This window comes from Symphalangus syndactylus, chromosome 8, assembly GCF_028878055.3.
Source record: "Symphalangus syndactylus isolate Jambi chromosome 8, NHGRI_mSymSyn1-v2.1_pri, whole genome shotgun sequence".
NCBI lineage: Eukaryota > Metazoa > Chordata > Mammalia > Primates > Hylobatidae > Symphalangus > Symphalangus syndactylus.
Window position 1 is genome coordinate 26126331 of NC_072430.2, and position 13949 is coordinate 26140279.

Genomic DNA, 13949 nt, shown 5'->3' on the forward strand with positions numbered 1-13949 from the left:
AGAAAGAGAGCCTGAATCAGATTGTCTAAAACCTTACAACTAAAGCAAATAGACTTTTCAAGAATTTAAATAGGATTCCTTCCCTTTAATCAATTAATTATCCACTTTGTCATGGTGTCAACCTGTAATTTCATGGTTTTTTTTTGTGTGTGTGTGTGTGTGACAAATTTACAAACAATGTGATAACTAAATTATCCTACACTACATTTTCCTTTCAAAATAATCATCCTGAGTATTTTTCTGGCATAAATCTTGTATGTATCATTTAGATAAATGTGTCATTACCTGTCCCCAGTGTCTTAATTGGCTTAGGCTTTTTATCATCATTGAATTTTTCCATTCATTAATTATTATGATCTTCCCTGAACTCTTCATACTTTCCATATTTTTTGTTTGAAATGATTCAAAGTAATGTATTATCTAAGTTATCTGTTTGCCATTTTTGTCTACAGGTAGCCTAGAATAAAAATGTTTTTCTAGTATATCAAATTTCAAAATATGCTAAGAACTTAGAATGAGAAGAAACTTAGAGTCCAGCTTTTCCCCTGACATAAGAATCCCTTTGTCTGTAAGAATCCCTGATAGTTGTGCCATCATGGAAAGGATGGAGCTTCTATAAGGTATTTTTAAGGAAGCCATGTTCATTAATGGACAACTTTAGTTGTATAGAGTTTCCCCCCCTTAAACTGAAATTATTATTTTCTCATTTCTGAATGTTAATTTTGGTCCTGTCTGCTGAAGAACATGGAATAATTCTATTATTTCTTTCTAGACATTACTTTAAGGATAGTTTTATCTAGGATAAATCTTTTAGCTATTCATTAGAAATCATTTCTAGATTTCTCATATCCTGATACTATTTTGGACAAATATTAAATTATCAGTATTATAGATTGGAATGATTGGTTTTTAGCTTTTCTGTGAGTCTGTTTCTTATTTTTTTAAATATATGTATATGTACTTTTCTTACATGTCTTACACTAGCTTTTATTTTATAAATTTATTTTATTTATTTATTTATTTAATTTTGAGACAGAGTCTCACTCTGTCACCAAGGCTGGATATAGTGGCATGATCTCGGCTCACTGCAACCTCCACCTCCCAAGTTAAAGTGATTTTCCTGCCACATCCTCCCCAGTTGCTCGATTACAGGCACATGCCACCACACCCACCTAATTTTCGTAGTTTTAGTAGAGATGGTGTTTCACCATGTTGGCCAGGCTGGTCTCAAACTCCTGACCTCAAGTGATCCACCTGCCTCAGCCTCCCAAAGTGCTGGGATTACAGGATGAGCCACCACACCTGGCTTCCATTAGCTTTTATTGCCTTTCTGTATAGAATATCTTTTAGGCCAGTGGTCACTCTCAGTTCCTTGCAATGTGGGCCGCTCTAACCTAACAACTCTCTTTGTCAGAGCCTGTGAGCTGGAAAGGCAGTAGAGTCCACTAGGAAGATGGGATGCCTTGTAACCTAAGCATGCAATTGACATCCTGTCATCTTTCTGTACCCAGTATTGGTTATAAGGAAGGCACTAGGTCCAACCCACAGGTAAGAGGCTGTGAATGCAAATATACAGTGATCATTGGGGCCATTTTCAAAGTCTGCCTACCATGAGCCCTTTACAAAAAAGATTGCCAAGCCTTGGTCTAGGTAATTAATCTTGAGATATGTTGCTTTTGGAGTCATGTATAGAATAACTAGAAGTATCATTTTTTTACCCTGTTTTAAGAAGAAATCAAATGTATTATTTTTCTTGGCCTTCTTAGGTCTTTATGATAAAATGCTTTATTGGCATATTTTATAAAGCCTCCTTGATTCTCAATTTGCTGGGGGTTTATTCTTTTCTTCCTCATTTTAGGTATTTCTGTACCCAATATGAGCATCTATGTTTTCCAGGGTTTTTTGGCTAGTTAGCCAAAAACTTTTTAAAGTTTGTCACAGTAGCTACTCATCTACACATTCATCTACACGAGGCAATTGCAGCAGCTCCAGACTAGAGTCCAGCAGCAGGAGGGGATGGCAAGTAGAGGACAGGGTGAAATGGCCCTTTCCTTGGCACTCATACTCTTCAGCTCTACATCTTCTTTCCGTTCTTCATTTTTTTTTCACTGCTTCACTCTACAACCTGTTGGGGTGAATCACACTTCGTTATTAATTGCTCTGAGGCACTCCCTAGTGGGGTGGAGCATTTGGAGTCCTGAATAAAACCTAGGGATAGGCCGGGTGCAGTGGCTCATGCTTGTAATCCTAGCACCTGGGGAGGCCGAGGCAGGTGGATCACCTGAAGTCAAGAGTTTGAGACCAGCCTGGCCAACATGGCAAAATCCCATCTCTACTAAAGATAAAAAAATTAGCTAGGCATGGCGATGGGTGCCTGTAATTCCAGCTACTCGAGAGGCTGAGGCAGGAGGATCGTTGGAACCCTGGGGGCAGAGGTTGCAGTGAGCCAAGATAGCACCACTGCACTCCAACCTGGGTGAAAGAGTAAAACTCCATCTCAAAAAAACAAACAAGCAAAAAGACCTAGGGATCGTTCTTCCAACTGTGGAAAAGTTCCATCAGAAACATCATCAGTCTGCCTATCATTTCCCAGGCCGCCTTAGTCTCTCACCGGAGACCTGGCCCTCTGTTGTTTCCCTGATGATGCTGCAGTGTAGATTCTTTGCCGCCACCTCTGTGCACCACCCCAGCCAGTTCTCTACTGCTACAGTCAACCCAGAGTCTAAAAAGCCAGCCTCATACATACTGGAAAGGGCCATGAAAGGAAGAAGGTAGCTTTCTATGTTCACGACTCTTGTCACACATTTTGGTCTCTGGATCACCTGCTGTTTCTCATGTACTCACGGTTCTCTATGGCCTCCCAAAGAAGGTCTCATCATTTTGGGTGATAATCTTGGCTTTATAGTCTGGCTGTTGCTCTCTGCCTCTAGCTCTTTTCAGTGTAGCTTTCTCTTTGGAATTCCTTGCATTGAAGTCTGCTTCTGAGCTCCAAATGGTGTCTTAGTTTTATTGTCACATGCAGCCACTTGGCTCCAAGGAACCCCCCAGGTCTGAGTTTACCACTCTCTTCCATCACTATCATCCTCCCCCTGTTAGGGAAGGTAGTCTAAGGGCCGTCATGGAATGAGTGGAGAAGTAAAAGTTTAACAGCATTGTGTGGGCTACAGAAAAAAAAGTGTACAAAAGAAGAGAGACAGGAAGAGGTCTGGTAATAAAAGTCATACTAAGTAACTTTTAAATCTTATTTAAGACACTTATGTAGACACGTCTAACAAGCCAGTCTAGTAGCCCCACCAGCAATCTAACTGTACAAGAGTGGTGAGGACCCCCAGCAGACCAGCTTGGTTCACTAAGGAAGCCTTAGCCATTGAGAGGAAGGGCAATTTTTGGTAATATCTATCACTTTTAGATAGAAGATGCTATAAATTAAAAAGAAAGCTCTTTTCAGCAAAATCTTTGCAGTATCATGCATTCATCTTTGGTTCCCCTAACTTTGTAAGAAACAAGTTTTTTCCTTCAGTCCCAGAAACAATGGCCGGAGTGTGCACCTCTCAGATGGCTTCCCAGGCAGTGTGGTAGGAGACCTGGTTAGTGTACTGGGCAGAAGAAGGAAATAAGATGCTTTATGTGGCCAGCCGCAGTGGCTCATGCCTATAATCCCGGCACTTTGGGAGGCTGAGGAGGGTGGATCACTTGAGGTCAGGAGTTCGAGACCAGCCTGGCCAACATGGTGAAACCTTGTCTCTACTGAAAATACAAAAATTAGCTGGGCGTGGTGGCAAGTGCCTGTAATCCCAGCTACTCAGGAGGCTGAGGCAGGAGAATCAGTTGAACTCAGGAGGCGGAGGTTGCAGTGAGCCAAGATCACACCAGTGTACTCCAGCCTGGGCAACAGAGGGAGATTCCACCAAAAAAAAAAAAAAAAAAAAAAGATGTTTTATGTGATAGTGAAGAAGAGTATTTATAGCTTACATAAGACATGCCCTGGGGACGACTCCAATAGTTACTGGGTGGGTGAGACTTTTGAGTGCAGTCAGATTCCACAGAAGCAGATAAGGATACCAGCCAAATAATCTCAATTTATTATTATTAATGACCTGGTTGGTGTGGCCTAGGGAAACACAGGTTAAGTGGATCAAGGAAGGACTCAGTAACACCAAAAGTGAAGTGACAGCCTGTCTCATAGCTAAAGGAAGACAGACTACTATAAAGTGACATCAACAGCACCGTTTACCTGGGGACCGCTGTGTGCCAGCCTCTGTGCTGAGAAGTCACCCACATTGTATTCTGGAATCCTCAGAACCCTGAAAAATAAGTGGTAGCATATGCAGTTTTACAGATGAAGAAACTAGGATGTAACTTGCCTGGGACTCAATGCTACTGTGAGGTTGGACTCGGATCAAATACAGAGTTACTGGAAAGTTACTCCATGCTGTCTTCACGGGTAACACTTGTTTCCATGCTGCTGTTTTCTTTCCAAGTCTGGCAGGTGCTTATTTCAGGTAAAAGACTGGGAAGTACTGGCCCACGGACTGCAGGGAATTGATTTCATTAATCAGTGGAGTATTTGTTGAATAATTATTTACTCCTGAGGAGAAAGAGAAATAGAGGGCAAAGTCCTTGTCCTAAGAACATTTATATAGCATTTGGGAGGATATGGAATAAATACATGAAAATTCATAGTATCAGGGAGTTTTGACAAATGTGCGAGTGCTTTTAGGTAAGAAGAATGCTGGGGGAGGACAAAGGAGGTTTGGTTCCCTGGGGCTGGGCTGTCAGGGAAGCATTCATGATGGAGATGCGGACTGGGTTGGGTAGAAGAGAAATGATGGTGGGGAAGTACCCACAGTAGCACACGGGAGGTTCAGGACTCCATTGCCTCCTTGCCACTCTGTACTCCTGCCAGTGGGTTCATGATCTTGTAAGTGAAACTCATTTTATTGTTCCCACTCTAAATATCATGTTCATTATAGTTTAAGATATGCATATGGGGTAAAGAGTCAATAATAACACCCAGAGACATATACTATTAATGTTTTGATATATTTTGTTTTATTCTTTTTTACTTGTATAATGTTGTACTCATACTAGAAATATAATTTTTTATTTTTCAGTTTTTGCTGAAATTTATGTCATAAACATTTTGTTCTCTAATTACAAACTCTCTGTAAACATAATTTTGTAATGGCTGCATAATGTACTATTGAGTGGATACAACATAATATGTTTAACTTTTCCTCTGGTGTTGGACAAAAATGTAGAGTAAGTGAAGTTTACTGAGAGCTGTTTCTAACTCAGGCAGGCACATAAATAATTTTATAATTCTGGGACCACATGGGAACCAGGAAGTAAAAGTCAAGAACATTAAGTCATGAAATGGAAAAGATTGTGAACTTTTAAATGGAGGACAAATAGAAATAAACAATCCATGAGAATGCATGCCATCTGCAGAAAAGCAAAAGAGTTATTGCAGGCATCTCATTGAAACTGTGAGGAAGAAAGGTCCTGAGTGGGCAAGATACAGTAAGTAGAAAACAATTTGACATTTATTTATTCACTAAATATTTGTTGAAGAGTTGCTATGTGCTAAGCAATGTTCTAGGCCCTGGGAATAAAGCAGTGAACAAAACAAAGAGAATTCTTACTCCATTAGAGCTTATGTTTCAGTTGAGAGAGATAAATAATAGACAAATAAACATATGGTATGCATGAAGAAAAATAAAACAGAGTCAAGGGATAAGGAGTATGGGGGTAACAGCTATTCTTGATAGGATGGTTAGAGCAAGCTTCTCTGAAAAGTTGACACTTGAACAAAGACCTCAGTGGGTTTAAGAAGTGAGCACCCCCAGGCATGGTGGCTCATGCCTATAATCCCAGCACTTTGGAAGGCCGAGGTGGGCGAATCATGAGGTCAGGAGATCGAGACCATCCTGGCTAACACGGTGAAACCCCATCTCTACTAAAAATACAAGAAATTAGCCAGGCGAGGTGGCAGGCGCCTGTAGTCCCAGCTACTTGGGAGGCTGAGGCAGGAGAATGGTGTGAACCCGGGAGGTGGAGCTTGCAGTGAGCTGAGATCGCGCCATTGCACTCCAGCCTGGGCGACAGAGCCAGACTCTCTCTCAAAAAAAAAAAAAATAATAATAATAATAATAATAATAATAATAAAAGAAGTGAGCATCACCCATTGTTACTAAGACTGTTGTGCTTAAAGGTCAGTGAATTTTTTTTTGAGACAGGTCTTTTTTGTATTTTAGTGAACACACAAAAACACATGTACAAAGCTTCATAGGTTTACTTTTTCTAAAACATTTTATTATAAAAGTTTTCAAACATTTGTTACAGTGGACACTCACACACTCACTACCTAAATTCTACCATGAATATTTTATCATCCTTGCTTATTTCCTGTCTGCCTGTGTATCTGTACCTCTCCCATCGTAGGTTTAATTTTAATTTTGGTGTCTACCCTTCATTCTGTACATTGTGAAGCTAATCACTTGTGATTTCCTTTTGCCACAGAGGTTTCCAGAAACTTAATTCATGAGTAGGAAGAAATTTTATATTCATTTTTATATTATTGGTGTGTATTTTAATTTTATTTCATTTGGTTTTTTACATGCAGTTCCTCAATCCATTTGGAATTCATTTGGGTTGTAATATAAGGCAAGGGTCTTGCTTTTGTTTGTTTATTTCCTGTACAGCTGGTTTCCCCAACATTTGTGGCCTTTTGCTATGTGATCTGGTCTTTTTTTTTTTTAAAATAATACAAGTTTTTGGCTGGGCACGGTGGCTCACACCTGTAATCCCAACACTTTGGGAGGCCAAGGCAGGCAGATCACCTGAGGTCAGGAGTTCGAGACCAGCCTGGCCAATATGGCGAAACCCCATCTCTACTGAAAATACGAAAATTAGCCAGGCGTGGTGGTGGGTGCCTGTAATCCCAGCTACTCGGGAGGCTGAGGCAAGATAATTGCTTGAACCTGAGGCAGGAGAATTGTGCCACTGCACTCCAACCTGGCGACAGAGCGAGAATCCGTCTCAAAAAATAATAATAATTCAAGTTTTTATATAAGCTTGGTTATTTTTCACAATGTGTCATCTGTGTTCACTTGATTTGGCTATTTATTTTGCTAGCACCTCACTTTAACAATTTCATTTCATGATACATTGTAATATGTGGCTAGGCAATCAACCCAATTTTTTTTAGAATTTTCTTACTTGTGCTGTATATTTTGCAAATGAATATTAAAGTCACCCATGTTCTAAGGCCTTGTTGCAAGTTTAATTAATATTCATATTTCTTGCTTTTTTGAAAGGAGTCTTTCCGTATCTGTAAAAGAAGGATAAAAATAGCAGTCTTTTGATAGGATTATTATGTGGATTAAATAACATACACGTGAAGCGTTTAATATGGCTTATCAACTCAGAGCTTTTTCTGACTTTACAGAAGGCTCTAAGATTTATTTGGGCTCTACCTAATTGTAATTCATTTCTGGAGTTTCCTAGATCCATTTTTAAGCAAGAAAAAGATAACTTTGGGATATTACCAATTCAGAAATCAAGCACATTGGAGGAGGAGAAGTGACAGCAACACCCAAGAAATGTCTCCCTGCCCTTGTTGCAGGATCCTCTAGTATTGTCATGACTAAATGTCCCACAGAATCGTCTACCCTCAGCCCCACTTCTGCAGTGCCCATTCTGCATAGCCAGCAGTGGTCTGGGGTTCAGATTGACATTCACACTCACATGTCACAATAGACTGGAATCTGGCACCAGTTTTATTTAGCTTTATATAAGGATGCAGGACAGGAAACAGTGTATCAACATTACAGCATCAAACACATCTTCATTGGGGACCTTCCCACCACCTGTGTGTGGCTTCCCATCCCACAGAAGACACACTCAACCATTGGTGATGAGAATAAGGGGGAGCTTGTGGACCACCCAAGCATGGGAAGCTCAGAGCAGCAACAGCCTGTGAGCATGGCTTCCAGGGGCCTGCGTGCCTGCTCACACCTCTCAGTCCAGATGCAGCTCACTTCCAGGAGGAGCTTTCACAGCACCTGACCCAGATGCCACGCCAGTTATCTTAACCCAGTACATTTCAAGGGTGGGATATAAGGAATAGTTACATCTGGGATCACCTTCTTATGGAGAAAAGATGTAACCTGCTATAGGCCCTTTCTCCTCACCACACCACTCCCAGTGTCTGGTTCTCTTCCTGTCACTGCAGTTTTCTAGCAGGAATAGGCTTTAGAACCTCCTCACATCACTGAGGAAAGCCTGTGGCACTCTGTTTACCAAGACAACAGGGAGCCTAAGTGATATTCCTTCCACATATCTTCTGTTTTCACAGGGTGGGGCAATATACTCCTCGTCATCTGCTAGGGTCTCCTGCTGTTGCTTCTGGCCATAGGATTTTCACTCAGGAATGGGAGGGGTTTAGGCTATCACTGGTGGTTCTCCAATCTCCCTCATCAGCACTGTTTTCCGCCGACATGCTTTCAGATTTGTACTCAATTTCTCCCAATGTGGTCCCTGCCTCATCTGAATTTAAAATTCTACCTCCCTTCATGTGGTCTCCTTGTGCTCTTCTTTCCAGACTTGGCATCTCAGCAGAGCCATTTCTGTTTTTGGGTACTCCTCCTTTTGAGGATGAACCCACCATGGTGGACATTTCTTCTTTCTGTCTTCACAGGACTGACTGTTCTTTCCCCAGCACCTGATATTGAGTAGATTTCCAATACAAGTTGAAATGTTCTTAAGGCTTAAGAAGTAATAAAATGGTGCAGAGTCAGTATGCTAAGATGATGTCAGCCAAAGTGCATATATTTCTACCCTGATTCAACAAAAGTAAATGTCACAATTTGCTTATCTTGACCCTGATCCTTTATGCAAAGTTTTTTTCCTGCAAAAAGTACAGTAGAGGTGGAGAAAATGGGAAAAGCTATGCTTATTTTTCCCCAAGAAACAGGATTCCCAGTTTCTCTCTCAGACATGCCTTTGTCTGATCTGAGAAGAGGATTGTCTATTAATGCCGAAAATCCAGACAAGCAGTGAGCAATGGGAGAGTATTAAAGAATCAAAAAGCAGAGTGTGTGTTGCTTATTTCTTTCCTTTCTTTCCTTGTTTTACCAACATTTTCTTGGGTTCCCAAAATTAAGTACTAGAGGTAGAATTAACTTTGAGATTAACAACACTGCTGGAATCTTTTGTAAAAAATTACAGTTTCATTATCATTTCACTGATTCTCAGTGGCCACTTGATAGAGCATCTAGGCCTATTTTCTATATGGTTGCCTTGGAATGAAAGAGTATAACAGTAGCTCACATTGATTGAGCATTTGCTATGCGCTAGGTACTATGTTAAGCACTCTACAGGTCTTATTTAAGCATCATAATACCCATTTCAGGTAGGTACTGATGTTATGCCCATTTTACAGGTGAGAAAACTGAGGTACAGAGGTTAGTTATCTCAAGGTCACACAAGGTCAAGGCAGAGCCAGTGTTGGGCTCATTCTGGCTCCAAAGTCTATATTCTAACTCACCACACTATACTGTCTCTTATACATTAATTATCTGTTTTTGTTTCATAATGGTTATTAATATTTTAATGCACAATAGGGAATCTTTTTGCAAACCCAATTAATGGAGTAACTGTCTTCATATATATTGTGTTAAGGTTCTTAATTTCAGTCAATCCTTTCAATATTTCTTACTAAATTATTGATTTGGATGTTAGGGAGAAAGGTACACTTGGATTGGATTGATTTCTTCTGTAACCTTAGAATAAATTTCTCATCAAGAAACTTATTACCATCTTATGTTTTTATTTTCCATAATAAATTGTGGATTTTACTCCATCTCTGAGCTCTACCTGCCTCAGAGCTTGTCTGGCTGTTTTATAGCAGCAAACATTGAAGCAGGTACTTTTACCCCATGAAAATCCCCGGCTGTAGTGCCCATTTCCAGATATCAAGAGTTGAACCATCTCCAAGTGGGTCTGACCCCACTTGTCTCGGTGGACTTCCCTCTGCATTCTTATGGGCCCGTTGGGTTTGCTGGCACTCAGGGGAAGAGGAGTGAGGTAAAGATGGTTGTTCTCTTTTGTCCTTTTAAATCTGAGTGCTGAATTCCCTTACCTGAATTTGTTAGGAGTGTTTTATGTTGTGAAGTCTTTAATCATAGAATCTAGTCTATATATGGGAGGTCTAATCTAGCCCCAGGCTTTTCCTTTTTTCCCTCTAGTGACATATTTGGGATGTTAGCCTCCCACCAGGATTGACTTATACTGAAAAAATGAGCCAACATTTATTGTTACTGCTCATTTGAGTTTCAGAAATTTGACTTTATGGTATCTCATTCTAAATATTTTTTCAATAGTATTGAGGTATTATTGATTCATGTTAAGTGTTTATATCTCTCTTTCACATGTGGTTCAATTTCAAAGTGTATTTCACCATGCTTTTTTTTTTTTTTTTTTGTCATCCTCTGTTTGTTTTAACAGCAAGTTTTGTCTGCCTACAGGAGAATATTAAAAAGTGAGCCTCCATATCCCCAAGAAATGAGTGCTTTAGCTAAAGACCTAATTCAGCGTCTTTTGATGAAAGATCCCAAGAAGAGATTGGGATGTGGTCCACGTGATGCAGATGAAATCAAAGAACATCTCTTCTTTCAGGTGAAATTATTGAATAGATAAGTGGTTTCATACTCCTTGCCGTTTTCAGGGTCCTTGGCGTTCTTGGTGAAATTAGTGAACACAGTCCCCTTTAGGATCATTTTCCACTGGCATTTTCACATACATTGCACCTTTTTTTTTGTTTTGTTTTTAATGATAGGGACCCTTTAGGTAGGGCCAAAATTCTACTTATATAAACATAAATGGTCTTTTTCTCCTTCAATGGAGTGGGAGGATCATAATAGCATTCAATTTTCTACATACTGATTCATTAGAGTTTCTAGGTGGTGGTTTCCATTTGATCTTGAGATCTAGCCATGTGGACTGAGACTTTTACTGTACTTTTCACTTCTGTCTCAGTTCATGAGCTATCACTGCCACTATGTTTCACCTTTTAGATAGTGATTTCGTCACTTCCTCTTTTCCCAGAAGTAATCTTGAAAAATTTTAAATTTACCTATTTCTCAGTTACATATTCATGACACATAGAGTTATTCATTTATTTCCTTTGTCCTGTGACAGTGCTTCTCTTATTCTGAGAAAGCCTAATGAGACCATTCTACCGAGTACCAACATATCTGCTCAGTTTAGTACAAAAAAAAAAAACACCAAAATATTAAACAACTGAGAAAAAACATGTAAATTAACTGAGTTGACTAGTTATTTCCAGCCTCAGTCGTCAAACTGGGGATGACACGGCTTTGATTTCTAAAACTCTGGAGATAGGACTTTTAAATAACTTCATCATATCAGTAAGCCTGACCTAAATATTTATGGTCTAAAGGGACCATCTAGGTTTTATTTTTTATTCTGTAAATTAAGCTTTTACGTTATTATCACCAAAACAAATGAAAATAATATAGCAAAATGAAGAAAAACTTCTGTCAATTAAGCTTCATGTTATTTATTGTTTTTTAAATATATAAAAACAAATATTGATTAGAAATGACAGTTATCTCTGCACTTCTGTGCTCAAAAAAGGCATATTTCTCTTAGTCTCTCAATATAATTATTTTTTAAAATACTACTGCACATCTTACAGAAGTTGAGTAACATAATGAGAAATACATTTAGAATAAAAGAAACTTCTTATTATATGCATTTCATAGATTCACATGGCTTGGAAGGATTACTCTTTGAACAAACTTTCAAATATCTTGTTCAGAAGTTTATCTCAAAAGTTAACAGTAAAATTTAAGAAACAAGTGGAGCAAAGTACCCCCACTCATATTTTCCCAGAATCTCTTTCTCCATTGCTCCCTGTATTTGGGAATATTGCAGTATGTCTTTCATATTAGAGAAATTTCTCAGTAGCTTGGAATAGTAATTTTAGATTACTTAATTGCCTTGACTTTTTAAATGATAGGGACACTTTTGGAAAGACCAGAATTCTACTTGTAAAGGCCTAAATGGCCTTTTTCTCTGTAAATGGAGCGCAGGTGGAAAGGGTCATAATAGCATTCCATTTTCTACATATTAAACATTCTCCTGCTTACAACATGTTTCTTTAAATTACCCCTTTCCTCTAGAAGTTTATTTTAATATATGTACAATGGCCAAGCGCAAGTTATGTGCTTATAATGGAAAACAGTACAGCTGCAGAGAGAAAAAAACACTAACTAGAAAGTCAAGAGACTGTGTTCAAATCCTGACTCTTCCACCAACTGGTGTTTGAGTGAAAAGGTATTTCTTATTTCTCGGCCTCTGTTTCACTGGATCAAATAAAGGAGATGAACTAAATGGTCTCAATTCCATTTTAGCTGAGAAATTTGAAGATCTGTGATTTAATTATTTTGTTTCTATTGCATCTACAAGACAGCATAATAAAAACATTTTATGGGCCAGGCACAGTGGCTCACGCCTGTAATCCCAGCACTTCGGGAGGCCAAGGTGGGCGGATCACTAGGTCAGGAGATCGAGACCATCCTGGCTAACACGGTGAAACCCTGTCTCTACTAACAATACAAAAAATTAGCCGGGTGTGGTGGCGGTCGCCTGTAGTCCCAGCTACTTGGGAGGCTGAGGCAGGAGAATGGCGTGAACCCGGGAGGTGGAGCTTGCAGTGAGCCAAGATCATGCCACTGCACTCCAGCCGGGGCAACACAGCAAGACTCCATCTCAAAAAAAAAAAAAAATTTTGTGGTGGTTGATTAAACTTACTAAATTTTATCAACCAAGAAGTGCACATTTTCATATTTTACTGTCACTGAAATCAGTATGCATGTTACAGTGGCCATCATCTTATATTCTTATGATTAATACTTTTTTCTTCTTTTTTTTTTTTTTTTTTTTTTTTTTTTTTTCTTGAGACGGAGTCTCGCTCTGTCGCCCAGGCTGGAGTGCAGTGGCGCAATCTCGGCTCACTGCAAGCTCCGCCTCCCAGGTTCACGCCATTCTCCCGCCTCAGCCTCTCCGAGTAGCTGGGACTACAGGCGCCAGCCACCGCGCCCGGCTAATTTTTTGTATTTTTAGTAGAGACGGGGTTTCACCGTGGTCTCGATCTCCTGACCTCGTGATCCACCCGCCTCGGCCTCCCAAAGTGCTGGGATTACAAGCGTGAGCCACCGCGCCCGGCCTTTTTTCTTCTTAATGATACATAAAATAATTGTGTATCTTACTATCAGTAATGGCATCTTAGATTTGAAGAAATATGGTAGTAGGAGACCTGTAGGGTTTAATTCAGTAAGTGTTATCTGAGATTGTTTTAAATGATAGAAGGAGCACAAAGAAACAGAGCAAAGGTTGGATTTCAGTAATATAACTCAGTAAGTGACCTAGCGGGAAAACGGGCTTGCATTATTCTATGGGGGACATAAGAGGCAGTGTTTAAAATGCTTGAACACAGTTGAATAAGAAAAGAGTGATCACATCCATATGATGGTATCATTTGAACTTCTAGACATAAGCACATGCATGATTTACAGTGGATTTATTTTCCAGTCTTCTGGATGCCCAGGAGGAAAAGCAGGTGCAGGCAGAGAGCTAAGTAACACTGCCTCTAGGAAATAGGAATATTCCTTTAGAGCTGATATCCACATCCGTAGAGCATTTGGAAACCTTTTATTTCAGTTTTTTGTTTGGGGTTTTTTGTTTGTTTTCTTTTTGGCTTAACCTTTCTGAAGAGGCTCAGGACAAAAGTATTTTTCTGCTATGTTTAAAGGTAAACTAGGGTGTCTTGGTGCCCCCCAGAGGACACTCTGAGATTCAACAGCGATAGTCTCATCTTTGAGGCACAGCATTGGTTGGAGCTATAAACTGCTGTGATCTTG

At 39.7% G+C, this 13949-nt stretch overlaps 1 protein-coding gene across 12 annotated transcripts in view; it reads left to right on the top strand.

Annotated features, from left to right (window-relative positions):
• Positions 1 to 13949, top strand: part of RPS6KA5 (ribosomal protein S6 kinase A5) — a 191342-nt gene that overhangs the window by 144119 nt on the left and 33274 nt on the right. For 11 of the 12 annotated variants that reach the window (XM_055288416.2, XM_055288417.2, XM_055288421.2 and 8 more), the window contains one exon: positions 10530 to 10680. In XM_055288416.2, the coding sequence (XP_055144391.2) occupies positions 10530 to 10680 (151 nt within the window). Of the gene's footprint in view, positions 1 to 5512; positions 5524 to 10529; positions 10681 to 13949 lie in introns of those variants that run through there. The other variant, XM_063644006.1, reaches the window with a different exon arrangement.